This window comes from Ailuropoda melanoleuca, chromosome 8 (assembly GCF_002007445.2).
Source record: "Ailuropoda melanoleuca isolate Jingjing chromosome 8, ASM200744v2, whole genome shotgun sequence".
In the NCBI taxonomy this organism is placed as follows: Eukaryota; Metazoa; Chordata; class Mammalia; order Carnivora; family Ursidae; genus Ailuropoda; species Ailuropoda melanoleuca.
The window spans coordinates 16,957,998-16,972,142 of record NC_048225.1 but is presented as its reverse complement, the minus strand read 5'-3'; the positions used below and the strand labels follow the sequence as shown (position 1 = coordinate 16,972,142).

At 50.5% G+C, this 14,145-nt stretch overlaps 1 protein-coding gene across 1 annotated transcript in view; it reads right to left on the bottom strand.

The window, feature by feature from the left end:
- The window catches only part of SORL1 (sortilin related receptor 1), a 158,483-nt gene extending 144,344 nt beyond the window's left edge, over positions 1 to 14,139 (bottom strand). The window contains exon 1 of the mRNA XM_034665628.1: positions 13,807 to 14,139. Coding sequence (XP_034521519.1) covers positions 13,807 to 14,082 — 276 coding nt within the window. The 5' untranslated portion in view covers positions 14,083 to 14,139. The remainder of the gene's footprint in view (positions 1 to 13,806) is intronic.
- Positions 14,140 to 14,145: the final 6 nt, after the last annotated feature.

Sequence of the window (14,145 nt, the reverse complement as noted above, 5' to 3'; positions counted from 1 at the left end):
AGGACAAAGCCACCCAAAAATCAGGAACATGCACTCTCCCGCTTGCTGAAATGTGTCTGGGAGAGGCCTCTTTCACCAGTCTCTCCAACCCTGGCTGTCTGGGGCACGTGTAGAAGGAAATCAAGCTTCTGAGCTCCGAGGAGCCTGCACGATCCCGCCTGCATCCCCTCCCACCACCCTCACCTCTGGGGCGGATGCAAAGTCCAAGCTCGAGCTGACGTGCCCTCTGAGCTGCCGTCCTCTGGAGGTTCTGTGGCAGAAAACCCTCCCCACACCTCCTTTCTCCTTTCTGTTCCTCATCCTGCACCGCCCTAGCTTTCCCCACCCCCCTCCTTGAGGTGCTCTCAGCTGTCACAAGGGAGAAGGGAAACACCTGTGCCACAAACTTGGCAGACAAGATGACAAAGGAGCTAATCCTTAACTACTCCGCTCTGGCCCTTAAGCGCCTGCATTTCATTTGACTCAGGATCCGAATGCTTTCGGAAAATATCTGAAATGAGTACCTCTGTGAAGAAAAAGACCTTTTGGTATTTTTTAGGAAAATATGTCATTCCAAAATGTTCCTTCTCGTTCGTGGAGAGACGTCCAGGTGCGCATCAAGAGAGAAGGACAAATGCAAAACAGAAGAAAGTAAATAACGTAACCCAGAATGCTACAGGGGAAAAGCCGAGAAGGGAATCCCCACCAGCAGCTGATGGGGCCTTACTCCAGCCTTCCCTTTCTCCCACCTCTCCCCCCTCCAGCTCACGCCTCTGGGAGGAATCTAGAAGTATCTACAAATCAGAAGCCCAATAGCCCAAGTACCCTGGGATTTCAGGCTAAAAGTCTTTCCCCTCCCAAACGATTCTCGCCCTTAGAACCAGAGGGGAATAAATAGTACGTGTGCAAACATCAATACAATAAAGGATTCGGCACCTGGAAGAACCACACGAGTTCTCAGGGTCTGGCACAAAAAAGCTCCTCTCCCCCGACCATCTGCCTCGGGCAACCTCAGAATGGTCCCCCAGGCCGGTGACAATCGAATCATGCTCTGAACAGGTTACAGAGCCTCCAGTGAGGAGAGTGGGAAAGAGGTTTCCACGGTACGTGCTGAAGCCTTTCTCCCCAGCGGACATGAGATTTATGAGGCCCCAAACCCATCCGAACAGAGGTGAAGGGGTGAGAGCAGTGCAAAGGACAAGCGTCAGAACGTCCAAGGGCTTTCTGACAAAGGAAGCCGAAGGCAAGCTTGGTGAAACACCTTTAAAAAAGGGGGGGGGACTTAATAAATGAGACACAGTTAACTGGAGCTGTAAAAGCAGCAGGGAGGGGCCCGATGCCTCCCCTCGGAAGGCAGAGAAAAATTGCATGCCACCGAAATCTCGGCACACAGAAACCGCGTCATCAACAAACCACAGCGCCCAAGAGGTACTTGCAGCCTCGGGGAGGCTCCCGGGCAGGTCGTTCATGCCCCCAAGGTCATCCGGTCTGGGACTCCCAAACCGGGCTGAAAGAACCACCGCAGACCTACCGGGTCAGATCCGTCTCTGACTGGGGCCCAGGAATTCCTGTTTTTAAAAGAGACGCTCCGGGTGTCCGTAATGCAGCTTATCTGGGGAGCAGTGAATCCAGGCCATTCCCCTTCCTACTGGCAGTATACCTGGGATCCAACGACTCACTGCTTCAGGGAGAGGCTGTCTTTGGGTATTTGGGGTAGCTGTTAAAACTCCATGATCTGATAAATGCCACGACAGGGACAAACCTCAAAAACACTACGCTACTGAAAGAAGCCAGACACACAAGGTCACGAAAGAGCCTGATTCCACGTACGTGAAAGGTCAGGAATCAGTCCGGAATCGGTAAATCCATACAGATGGAAAGCAGACTGGTGGTTGCCAGGGGCTGGGAGGAAAGGGCCCTAGAGAGTAACCATGTCACAGGCAAGGGGTTTTATTTTGGAGAACTGGAACTAGGCAGGGGGCAGTAGTGCACAACATCGTGAATGGACTATAAGCCACTGCACTGTTCACGTGAACGTGGTTAGTGTTCTGTGAATTTCATCTCAATAATATATTTTTTAAAAGCCTGTCTGTATCCGTGACCTGTAAAGAACATCATATTTTCAAGGTGCTGATCTAATACCTGGGAGCTCCCACTCTTAAGAAATGCTTGTTTCATCTCCTCTCGATCTTTCCTGCTACCAAAATATGCAGCCCAAATGAGTCATAGAGGAGGCAGGCTGAGGAGTAGGTCTCTGGCCAAAGCAATCCTTCAAAGTGCTGTCAGCGGCGTCTGCAGCACCACGGTATCCTCGCAGGCCTCCCGCTCCCTGCTCACCGGCCCCGGCCCCTGGTCCCTGCTCGCCGGCCCCTGGTCCCTGGTCCCTGCTTGCCGGCCCCTGGCCCCTGCCCGCTGACCCCTGGCCCCTGCTCGCTGGAGAAATGGCCACGAACTCTGGACCAGCATCCACTTCCAGCTCCCGATAATCGTCACCACCCCCACACTGAACACACCTCAGTCCAAGCCACCCCCACGCTGTCTCTCAGCACCCCAGCACGCCCTGGCGTTCCGAAGAGGTTCAATGATTTGCCTCATTATTCAGAGTGAGAAAAAGAATCTGCTGCCACCCAAGCCCCAAGCTTCAGGTTGTTATAAATAGAAGGGAGGACAAATAAATTGCCTGTTGTACGGAGGCACTGATTGCTCCCGCATTCACTTACTGATGAAGGCACTGAGGCCTACTGGGTGCCAGGCACTCTCTGAGGCTCTTCAGTAATGCCTCCCCTTGTCAAGGGTACAGAGCACTTTCTGGGGGAAATCAGTGCTGCAAGCCTGACCAGTGATAAGATATTTACAATAAAACCGTCCAAAGCTGTATACACATTGAGGCTCATTCAGGAGGTGGGGTCCTTAATGGAACAGGCCCCACCTCATCTCCATTCATTTCTTCTGCCATTACCTCTTGCCAGGTTAGTCAAACCCGAAGGTCAGGATGTCCTAGACACCCACAACCCATGGCCCTCACCACTCCTACACAGCTTCTTCCCAGAACACAGGACGAGGAGGACAAACAAGGCAGTCTGGTTCATTCCTCTGCCTCACTAGCAGGGAAGTACGAAGAAGCATTTTTAAAAGTCTGCAATGAAGCATAAAACAAATACCACGTCCTTCAATTTCGAGGCCAGAGGCAGCTGCTAAACCCCTGAACGTCAGGACAGGCCTCAGGAAACCAAAGACAGGCTCCCGACGTCCAAGAATAACAAGGGTTTCTCAGACCATCCATTTGCACGACCTAAATGCTAGGTAGGCAAACGGCCCCTCCGTGTCCCCATTCAGGACGGTGTCCTCACTATATTTAGCAGGCTCGTTACCCTCCCTGGGCGCTCCACCTCTGAAGGAGAACTGGAATCTAGTTTAAGAACTCCCTGCAGACAGCCCCTGCCCAGGGAGTGTCTGCGCAAGCATCCGACTTGGGTTTGCTCAGGATGCTTCACCCACGGAACTCACACACGACTCTGCTGAGAAATTCAGGCGGCCCATTTTACAGATGAGCAAAGAGAGAATGACCATGGATGAAAAAACTGAGCATTTCACCACCATCTCCTTAACCTCAGTCAGGAGCTCTCTTTAGAAGACAGGTAGGTAGATGCTTTCTCTCTACCCAAAGGGTGAGAATCATATTTTCATTGACTTAAAATACCAGTTCAGAAAGATTTACCTTTATTTCTAATCGATCCTTGGCAAGCAGAATCTAGCCACCACTGACCTCTATGTGTGGCACCCCTTCCTGAGGAACCCCACTTTGTCATTTAGCAAACAGCAGCTTTGCTATTCAGGGAGGTCTCCCTAGTAAACAGAACCTGTGAACAATCTGTCTTGAAAATAATCACCCCTTAATTTACCAGTTGGTGAGTAAGAAAAAGAAAACATGGGGCCAGAAGGAACCTCAGAGAACATCTAAACCAACTTCCACATTTTGCAGATGAGGTTAATAAGCCCAGAGAAAGAGTCAGAGGTGCTGTTCCACAGGACCCCAGAGCAGGGCATACAGGCGGAGCCTCAAACGGGGCTTTGTTAATGGGCCGATGAGCACCTGAGCTAGGGCCAGCCTCAAACGAGGATTCATCTGTCAACCCAAGCTGTTTCCAAGAGCTCTGCAGGATGGCTTCACAACATGCGCTTTCTGTGCCCTTCCTCTCTGGGTCTGCAGTTTCCCCATAAATAGCCCCCCACCCTCGTTCATTCATAAGTATTTACCGAGCACTTACTACACAGCAGACACCGTCCTAGGAGTTAGGAAACAGGATGTCTGGGGACAGGGGCCTGACCTCGTGTGGCGGAGAGGGTGTGACTGCCCCAAAGACTGAAGACATGACCTACAGCAGGTAGCGCAGGATAAAGGGACAGGAGCTAGGGGAAATGGGATGGAGGAGAACGATCTGGACCCAGGCATGAGCAGAGCAAAAGCCAGGTACATGGGAGACACGGGGACTGTCAGGTTTGAAAAGCTACAGGAAAATTAGTGTAGCCAGGAGAGCCAAAGGGGAAGGTAGACTCATAGGCGATCTCTAGGTTTTCAAGGGGGGAAAGGAAGAGTTCACAGCAAACAGGCTGTGGGTCCCTGGCTGAGAGCAAAGCTCTCACTGGAATATAGGCAAGGGGCAAGTGTACCACAGGACCCTGGAGACAAGTCGGAGGCCTGGGTTTGAGTCTTGGTCACTATGACTTACTAGCTGCAAAACCTTTGGTACATCACTACACCTTCTGGGAGCCTCAGAACACCTCTCTGTGAAATGAGAAGAAGAATCTTTATCTTCCTGATTTTACGGGACTGTAAGAGCATCCAATGAGAGGTTATCTGCGAATATATTTCATAAACTTCAAAATGCTAAAACATTACTTCCTTCTGTTGTTGGTCGATGGTTTATACCAGAAAAGGCCATTCTTCACAAAACAGCTCCATATAAAAAATGAACGTCGGCATCACCAGGGCTGGAACCCAGAGGCCTAAGAGGTGGCACTGAATTCTTGCACTTTCCTTGACCCAAAGGAACACATTTAAATCCTGCATCATGGGGTGCCTGGGTGGCTCAGCAGTTAAGTGCCTGCCTTCGGCCCAGGGCATGATCCCATGGTCCTGGGATCGAGCCCCGCATCGGGCTCCCTGCTCTGCTGGGAGCCTGCTTCTTCCTCTCCCACTCCCCCTGCCTGTGTTCCCTCTCTCGCTGGCTGTCTCTCTGTCAAATAAATAAATAAAATCTTTTAATTAATTAATTAATTAAATCCTGCATCAAGCCTTCCCCTTCCCGGTGCTTCTGTACCACGCTGAGGGAAGCTAACCGAGAGCAGAGCACAACCCATCCAATAGCACAGCTGACTCCCCGGTAATGCAAGATGCCTTCTGAGCTGCAGGAATGTAAGGCACCAGCTGGAAGCACCCCCCACCCCACCCCCAGCACCTCTCTGCTAGCTCAACCCACCCCCAGCTCAGACCAGACTGTCCTTTCACCCCTGTCCGAGTCCACACCCCTCCTTCATCTGTCTCCTCTAAAGATTCACGGCCTTGTTGCCGCAAGAGCCCTTCCATCACCACCAGCAGTCAGACGCCTTGTCCAATGCAGCAAGCCTTGTGCACAGTGAACTGCAGGATTTTTTCAATTTCTCAGTGAGAGAACTTCAGGGGACTAAATACAAACAGAGGAGGTAAGGCCTAGAGACCTGGTCTCCCATTATGCAAAAAATAGTTTCAAACACTTCAAGTCTCCCCAAACACTCCCACAGTTTCCCAGGCCACTCGTCCACCTCCACTCTGTCCCCATGCCCTGCCATCAGTGGGTTCTTCCGCGGGGATCCTTGGGCAGGCCAGCGCTGGCCTTTCTTCCCAAGTCCCTGGGCCGACCCACACAGAACTGTCGTCTATGCATGCATCCCCTGGGGTAACGAGAAGCAGGGTCCCCTACTGTCTGGACGCTGACCCCATCCACGGCCTCTCTCATAGGCACCCACTTGTGTGTGCACAGTGACAGCCTCCAAAGTAGAGCCTTTGACCCAAAGCTGCTTTGAGCCCCAGCCCTCCAAGCTCAATGAGCTCATCCCAGCTTTTCCCAATTTCTTCTGGACATAGAGGTTTCCTAGGAGTTCAAAACTTCATCAAGACACTACTCAGCTCCCGAGCCCACCAGAGTAAAATGGATCTCACCCCAGTACCAACTAGCGTCTTAAATTCCCAATTCGGGACCCACTCAATGGATCAAACCCACATCTATTTAACGTAAGAATCACCCTACTAGCCCCCTCCCCCACTTTGATCCATAGTTATTCTGGGGGAAAAGTTTCTTTTTTTCAATAATAATTCTTTGCAACTAATTCTTTTTTTTAATAATTTTTTATTATGTTATGTTAGTCACCATACAGTATATCCTTAGTTTTTGATGTAATAAGTTTCTACTGAACAGGCTAGCCTCTTTTCTAAGTAACAGAAGCAATATCACTTTCTTCATTAAAAAACCCAAAAAAAAGGGGGTGGGGAGAATAATACAGAGCACATTGGCCCCCACGCGGCCCAAAATGCCTATGATACATCTTTTTATTGCCCTTGACTGCCACTCAGATTTGGGACATAATCACATCAGCCTGCCTTTCTGAGAATTCGTAGCTGTGTTTTTTAATCTAATTCAGGGGACTGGAGATAAATCATCGTGAAGGGTCCCGATTTTCCGAGCCGAGGGCTTGCGGCAGCAGCCACAGCAGCGGCATGCTAAGTTACAGTGCCGGCCGGGAAGGGGGGGTCCATGCAGTGATGAAGACCACACGCCCCGTGCTGTTTGTCTTCATGCCAGCCTGCAGGGTCGCAGGGACGAAAGACAGACCCAGCTCTGCGGCGGTAAGTCAATAAGCACACAGGAAGCAGAGGGCAGGGGAGGGGAGGAGAGGGCTCCGCTGGGGAAGCACTGTTTACATCTTTCACTGCTGGACAGACAGGCGGGGTCGGTGCACCACGCCGGCAAAGCCTGGGCCGCGGAAGCTGTGTGTGCCAGGCCACAATGAAAGGGAAGGCACTGGGGCGCCCACGGGTGGCTCAGTCGGTGAAGCGTCTGCCTTGGGCTCAGGTCATGATCCCAGGGTCCTGGGATCGAGTCCTGCACAGGGCTCCCTGCCACTCCCCCTGCTTGGGCTCTCTTACATACACGCTCTCTCTCTCCCCGTCCAATAAATAAATAAAGTCTTTAAAAAAAAAAAAAAGGAAAAGAGGTCAGCCTTCATCGCCCAAGTGACGGATGGAAGGAGGCAACCGTACAGAGGTCCCCAACCCCCCACCACATGAACACTGCACCCCCAGCATCCTCCACGGCCACGGATGCGTTCCAACCTAGACAGGAGAGGCCCCTGTCTCCCGCCACCCAACCCGGCAGTCCGCAGCCACCGAAGCCTGGTTCAGACCACAGCCCTCAACTCTCGCTTTGCCCCTGCTGTTTGTGGTGGGAACAAATGCATACAGCGTCTCTCCCGGGTAAAGCAGAGGCTGCCCGGCCCTGGAAAAAGCAGGCCTCCCGCCATTAAAGCGATGCCTCCCGACGCAGTAGCCAAGGGCCACATGTGGCCAGTTCAACTTAAATTGAATTCATTAAAATTAAGTGAAAGAAAAGAAATTCAATTCTTCGGCCATAGCAGCCACATTTCAAGTCTTCCACCACCATATACGCCACTCGACATGCTGGGCCATGCACACAGAGCATCTCCGGCACCGCGGAAAAGCTGTCAAAGAGCTGTGTTAGAAGCTCCGCCAGGAGCCCAGGGAGGCAGGGTCTTCCCGCTCTTGGCTGGCGGCAGGGACACGATCATGGAGGTCACCATTCTTATTAACAATGACCCAGGGGGTAACAGAATTTTGTGCTTATTTTTAACTCCCCACGGCAGTCCTGATTGTTACGAAGCCCTATTTTTAGGGGACCCACCCCCAAATGCACAAAGCATGCTTCATGAGATAATAAAAAAAGAAAAATGGGGGGTCTCACAGTAAGGGAGGAGACAACCCAAATCTTGATGCCGATCAGCCACTGACCCTGCCTTCTCTGATTTACAGCATTATCGGCCACTTCAATGCTAGAAGGCTGCCCATGCCACTTCTTCGAAGGCCCTAGGTCCACAGGTCGATAAACCAATAAATTAGGTCGAAATTAACTGTGGCTCATTTTAAACTGAGGGAAATTGATTTTTACATCTACGTGGCTGGACTGAATATGCCCTGTGCCAATGGACTTGGGTACACCTAGAGAATACGTAGGAAGGTTCTGCGCTCAACAAAGAAAATGCTTTACCCCTAGCAGCCCAGACCACTTCTGAAGAAATACTAATCCTCAAATATTCAAACCAAAACGTAGCGAGCTCTCCTTTCCTTTCCACCACAACCGAATCTTAAAAAATGGAGGAAAAGTTCGTGTAACACCTCGACTTGAATCTACTTCCGTGCAGTGAACCCTCAATTATCCGCCTCTGAATTACTGTCGAAAGTTCTAAACGCCAAACTGGCTTTCCCTGCACACATTAATGCCAGCCATTTCACAGATCAGCTATTCGAAGAACGCAAGCTCATTTTAATATTCACCTAAGCAAAATTTAATCAGGAAGGTAAACTGCCGCTTTAATAAAAAGGCTAAATAAATACGTAGCAAAGGCAAATAGGTTACTTTTTGGATTAACCTCCCCCTCCAGATTATTAGAACGTTCCTGTCTGCCTGCTACAGTGGACAGGACACGGCCGGCTCCATCCATCTCTGGCTCTGGGATTAAGCAATGACAACACAAAGATGGTCTGTTCCTCCTTAGAGAGGAAATATGACAATGAAATGACCCGACGACATCTGCCTTTGGCTTTGGGATATTAGTTGCGGTTAGGACCTGCCTCCTGGATCCCAGGTCTCAAAGCAATCGACTAAACATACCATTAACTTTATTTTACAGAATATAAAGAAGACATTCTCGAGAGGAACACGAGTTAAAACCAAGATCCATGGTCTCTAGGTTCTAACATTCTCACAGACCTGGGCTCTTCATCTCTAGGGAACTGCTCTCCAGCAGCCTGCCTGGGACTCAGGGCTACAGTGCGGTTCTCCCGGCCTGCAGGGACCCTCAAAGTGCCATGAGAGTGAGTTTTCTTTCCCCTGGCCTGGAGGAAAAGTAGCTATGACCCTTCATCTAACTCCCTACCTTTTGACAGTCAAATGCCATAAATACATTGTGGAGCCAGAGCTAACCTCATTACTCATGCTATCAGGGGCTATGGATCACAGAAAGCCACTGATTATGACAAATTCCAAATTTTCTGTACCTCTGTGCTGTACATGCATAGGATGTTTCTGGAAAGACACACAGAAAAATGAAGGACAGTGGTTGCCAACTGAGAAGAGGCATCACATCAACAAGGGACACAAGAGGGAGGAAACTTACTTCTCACCATATTCTTGTACAAATTTTATCTTATAGACACATATTACCCCCTGAAGGCTGAATAAATATGTTAGACACCTTTTCGTTTCATCTGTTTACATCTCCCATCTCCTCCCCCCTCTCCTTTTCCTCCCATTCCTTCCACCTCTGACAGCCTCTGCCCACGATGCCCCAAGATGGACAAGCTCTTGATGAACTAAACGGTAGCCAGAGACTGAGCAAAGAGCTACACACAGTAAGAACAGATGCCAAGTGGAAGCAGGAAGTTTTTCAAGGTCACGTCCTTTACCGAGCCAACCCAACACACCCCGCAACTCTTCACCTACATAGAAGCCAATGTGAAAGAGCAAATGCTTTGCCTTCTCATTTTCTGGAAGCAAACAGGTCAAGCATGCTAGCTTCAGAATCAACCAGCCAATTCTTTCCCAAGCAAGTGTATCCTGCAAGAATCGACTCCAAAGAGATCTAAAGCTACACAGTATTCCACCCCCAAAGGAGGCTCTTTGTCCCAGGCCCTTGTGCTGTAACAGACACTTTATTTTCAGTCTCAAATCAGGACACTGAATACTCCCTGGCCTCTAAAAAGAAGGAATTATGAAGAGAGAGCTCATTGGAAGGAAAATAAACCTGTAAATCGTGTTAGGCTTTGCGCTTCATTCCAAAGGATTTTTCCCCAAAACAACACCATTAGCAATACCACGATCACCGTAAAAGGGAGGATTCTGTACAACAGAATCCCAGTTCTTTATTCAAAATAACCCCCAGGACAGCACGGCAAAATCAGGACTCCACTACCCTCACCACTGAGAGAGCCAACTCATTTTCACTGTCTGTGGGCTCGCCATGGTCCTCCTTATAAATACCTTTTCTGGAACTTGGATGTGCTTCCTACCCTCCAGGCTTCTCTTCTTCCAAACGGGCAGTTGGTCCACAAATATTCATTAAGGGCTCCCAAGTGCCAGTCACAGAGAAGAGAAAGGCTTGGTCCGTGCCCTCAAGGAGCAAACGGGGAGATGAGACAAACAAGCAATTATAACACAAGGCTGTTAGGGCTGTAACCAAGCTCAAAAGAACTCTTCCCCCGGAGCCTGGGAATATCAGGAGATGCTCCTTGGATGCTGAAGAAGGGCACAGGGGTTCTGCAAGCAAAGACAGGAGCAGGGAAGACCATCTCAGGCAGAGAAAAAGCAGCATGATGACAGAGAGGCATGGAGTGAACACCAATTCAGGAAGAAACTCAGTGTGGAAAGAATTATGGAATCCCCCTTCTTGGATCTGGCCCCCACTTCTGAACTCCGAACTTGGGCAGAAAAGTCCCAATATCTGATAGCAACTTGTGTTCACCACTATTACCAGGCTTCATTATTACAAACACGTCTGTAAGGAATCGTGGCAGAAACCCGTCTCCCACATCAGAGAACAGGAGGATGAATGTGATCACGAGAACCGTGCCTAGTTTACTCCGTAGGTTAGTGGAGCCAAAGAAAAAGCAGCCACGTGCCAACACAGGGCTCTTTCTCAGCCGCAGGAAGGTATCTCCCTGCAAAAGCACTGCTGGCTCCCCTTCCTGAAGCTGGTGGCCTTAATGTCAGCCCTCCAGCTTCTTCGGTCAGGCAGCTTGCAGCTCTAATCTGGGTGGCCAGGCATCCTCTCAACCTCACTCGAAGGTCAGAGGGCAAGAAGCTGCAGAGTGTCTGAGCCCACTGACCTTATCCCTCCATCTCCGGTGCCTTCCCATATCACGCAACCCTCTAACGCCCGACGGCAGAGCTGCGGCTGCTTTACTGTGTCCGTGTGCATCGGCTCCGGCCCAGCACGTGTCTGTAGCAGCATTCACTTCATCCACTCCTTAAACTCTAAACTTTCCCAAAGCAGGGACGAAAAAGTCCCCACCCTCCCTCATCTGCACTCCCATCTCTCTTCAGAACCACACTCCATTTAAGCCATAGTGTGGGAGAGCATTGCAATTCCTTAGGTTTTAACAGTTAAAGGGGAGGGGGGCTGAAATGGAACTTGGCTTAGAGCTAGAAACAGAATGGCCATATAATTTATAGCCTGCATCCTGACACTTGAGAGAGAAGGCACTGCTTTCATGAGCAGCAGGGACAACTTATAAACTAGGTCTGTCCCAGGGAAAACAGAGGCAAATGGTCACCCTTGTTAGAAAGGTCATTCAAAATAGAAGAGTTACTCCAGACGTCCAAGAGGGGTGCACCAAACCCCTTCAGTCCCTGACCCTTGTGCCTGCAGCCTAAAGGGGCTGTGTCCGATATGCTTGTGGCAGAAAGCCCAGGACCAGGAAGTTCTTCCTTCTATCTAACTCAGATCCTTAAAGATTCAAGTTAATCCCTCTTTTATTAACCTGAGGGCCTCAGAGAAAACAGTGCCCTGGGCCTTCACCCTCGGTAGGAATTCATCATTCTGAGTCGTACTGCTGGCTCTCCATCCTTCAACTGAACCAAACTCAATCTGGCTGGCTCAGAAATAGAAAAGTCAAGGGATGGGCAGTCGTTCCCAATGAGAACACAGTTTAACTTGCCCCAAGTCCCCTGGAGCCCTCACAAACCAAACCCAAGGAGGAAATGGTACCTGCATGCATACTGTTGAGACTAGCGTGCTCTGCCCTCAGCCAAAACTACAGCTGCAGAGGACCTGAGCCCCAGGAAGAAGGGACTCCCACCCCTCCCTGCCCCCAGCTCTCAGAGAGCTGACTAAAGCCCACTGCAGAGCTGGGCGGCTGGGAAGACTCCTTGAACAAGGCGGGAAGACTCCTTGAACAAGGTGGTCTCTCTTTATCCCTCCCCTACTCAACATCGGGATCCTGCTGCCCCAGGTGAGAGCAAGGACCTTGCTGTTTTCTTTTCCACATACAAAAAGAAGTCTCTCGTAAGGGTGGAGAGGGGAAGAAGGTCAGGACACACACACACACACACACACACACACACACACACACACACACACACACGGACGTAGGCTCCAGCAGCCTTTGCCCACAGCAGCTACATGCTCCTGGGCACACAGTCTTTCCCAGGGCCTGATGTAGATGGAAGTCAAGTGCTCCCACCCACTTGCCACCATCTCTACCCCCTTGATAGCCATATATTTTTTATTTTAGAAAAAAATTATTTAGGGAGCATTGTAGAAAGAGAGGGCAATTATTTGAACACCCAAAGGTCGTTGAGATAATGCCAACAAAAACTAAACAGCAGGCAACCCTGCCACACGTGACCTTGGGCTAGTCACTTCACCTTTCCCAGCTTGCGTTTTTTCATCAACAAAATGGCACAATCAGTGAGACGGTTTATAAGGTTCTTCCTGGTTCCCAGGGTTGAATGTTTAATTCTATATATTTCCTGAAGAAATGGCTAAAGAAAATCGGTGAAGAGAGGAAGAATTCAGACTAACCTTTTAACTTCTGCTTTAAATGGGAACATTTTGACTCTACAAACTGTGCAATTTACCATCTCCTCTGGTCCCACTTTTTCTTCCCCACTGACCTTCTAGTTTTGCTGATGTCAATCATAACCACAGGGCTGGGGGTCTCATGAGGCAATAATAGGGTCAAATTAATTTTGCCAATGCTGATACTAACCCACAAACTCTGTCTGCTCTTCCTAACAGTAAGTCTGGCCATAAAAGTGAAATTCATGTTACTTATGATCTAATAAGCCCATTGCCTGGACAGAAATAAATCACTTGCTGAATAACAATGCCCACCAAATTCTTGCAGTCTTTCAAATCCCTAAGCGCCATGAGTTAATATTCTTGTCCAGAAATAAAGTTGGTACCTCAAAGGGGAAGGTGGCATGGATCGACCCCCCCACAACAAACAACAAAATCCAGCCTTTACACACACACAATCTCTTACTCTGACCAAACCAAGATAGTCACGCTTTCAGGTTTGCCCACCTTAACTGTGGTTACAAATGGTAAGTAGGGAGCCCCCCTCCCCTTACTGCTCCGTGTAAGTATCCTGCAAGTACGGTGCTCGCCTCCACTGCCAACTGACGGTACACTAAGGAAACCCCGTTTTTCATCCACATGGAAAATGAAGCTGCACCCGTCCTCTACCTGCTGGAAACTACACGGGTGTGCACACACCCTGGGGAAATGGGTACTGCACCCCGCGAGCTACCTGGAATGAGTTTGCTAAAATCGACAGGAAGGAGGAAAGATCAATGCCATTCAAGCGCGGACGGGCACACTCATGTGAGGGGGGTTTAAAAAAAAAAAAAAAAAAACGNAAAAAAAAAAAAAACGCAAGCCGGGAAGTCCCCAGTGGTGCCTGAACCTGGGAGACGACCGCAGAGGATGGATGCGGGATTGAGGAAGTGCGGGGAGAGGGACGAGCCGGGGGAAGGCGGGTGGCCGGCCGCTCACCTGTCCGTACACCTTGATGGGCTCCGGCTGCAGGGCAGCGCTCCGTCTCCTCCGGAGCGGCTTCTCGTCCGCCCCCCGGGGCCCCCCGCGCGCCCACAGCCCCGGCTCGCGCGGCTCGCCCTGCACCACGCGGAAGCCCCGGTCCTGGGGCAGGGGCGCGCGGCCGCCGTGCAGCGTGTGCGTCCACACCGCGCCCAGAGCCCCGGGCGGCAGCAGCGCGACCAGGGTGAATAGGAAGGGGAGTCGCGACTCCCTCCTGCTGCTCCGTGTCGCCATGTTCGGGCGAACGCTGCCGCAGGTGGCGCCGCCGCCAGGAGAGAATGTGCAGCGCGAGGCCGG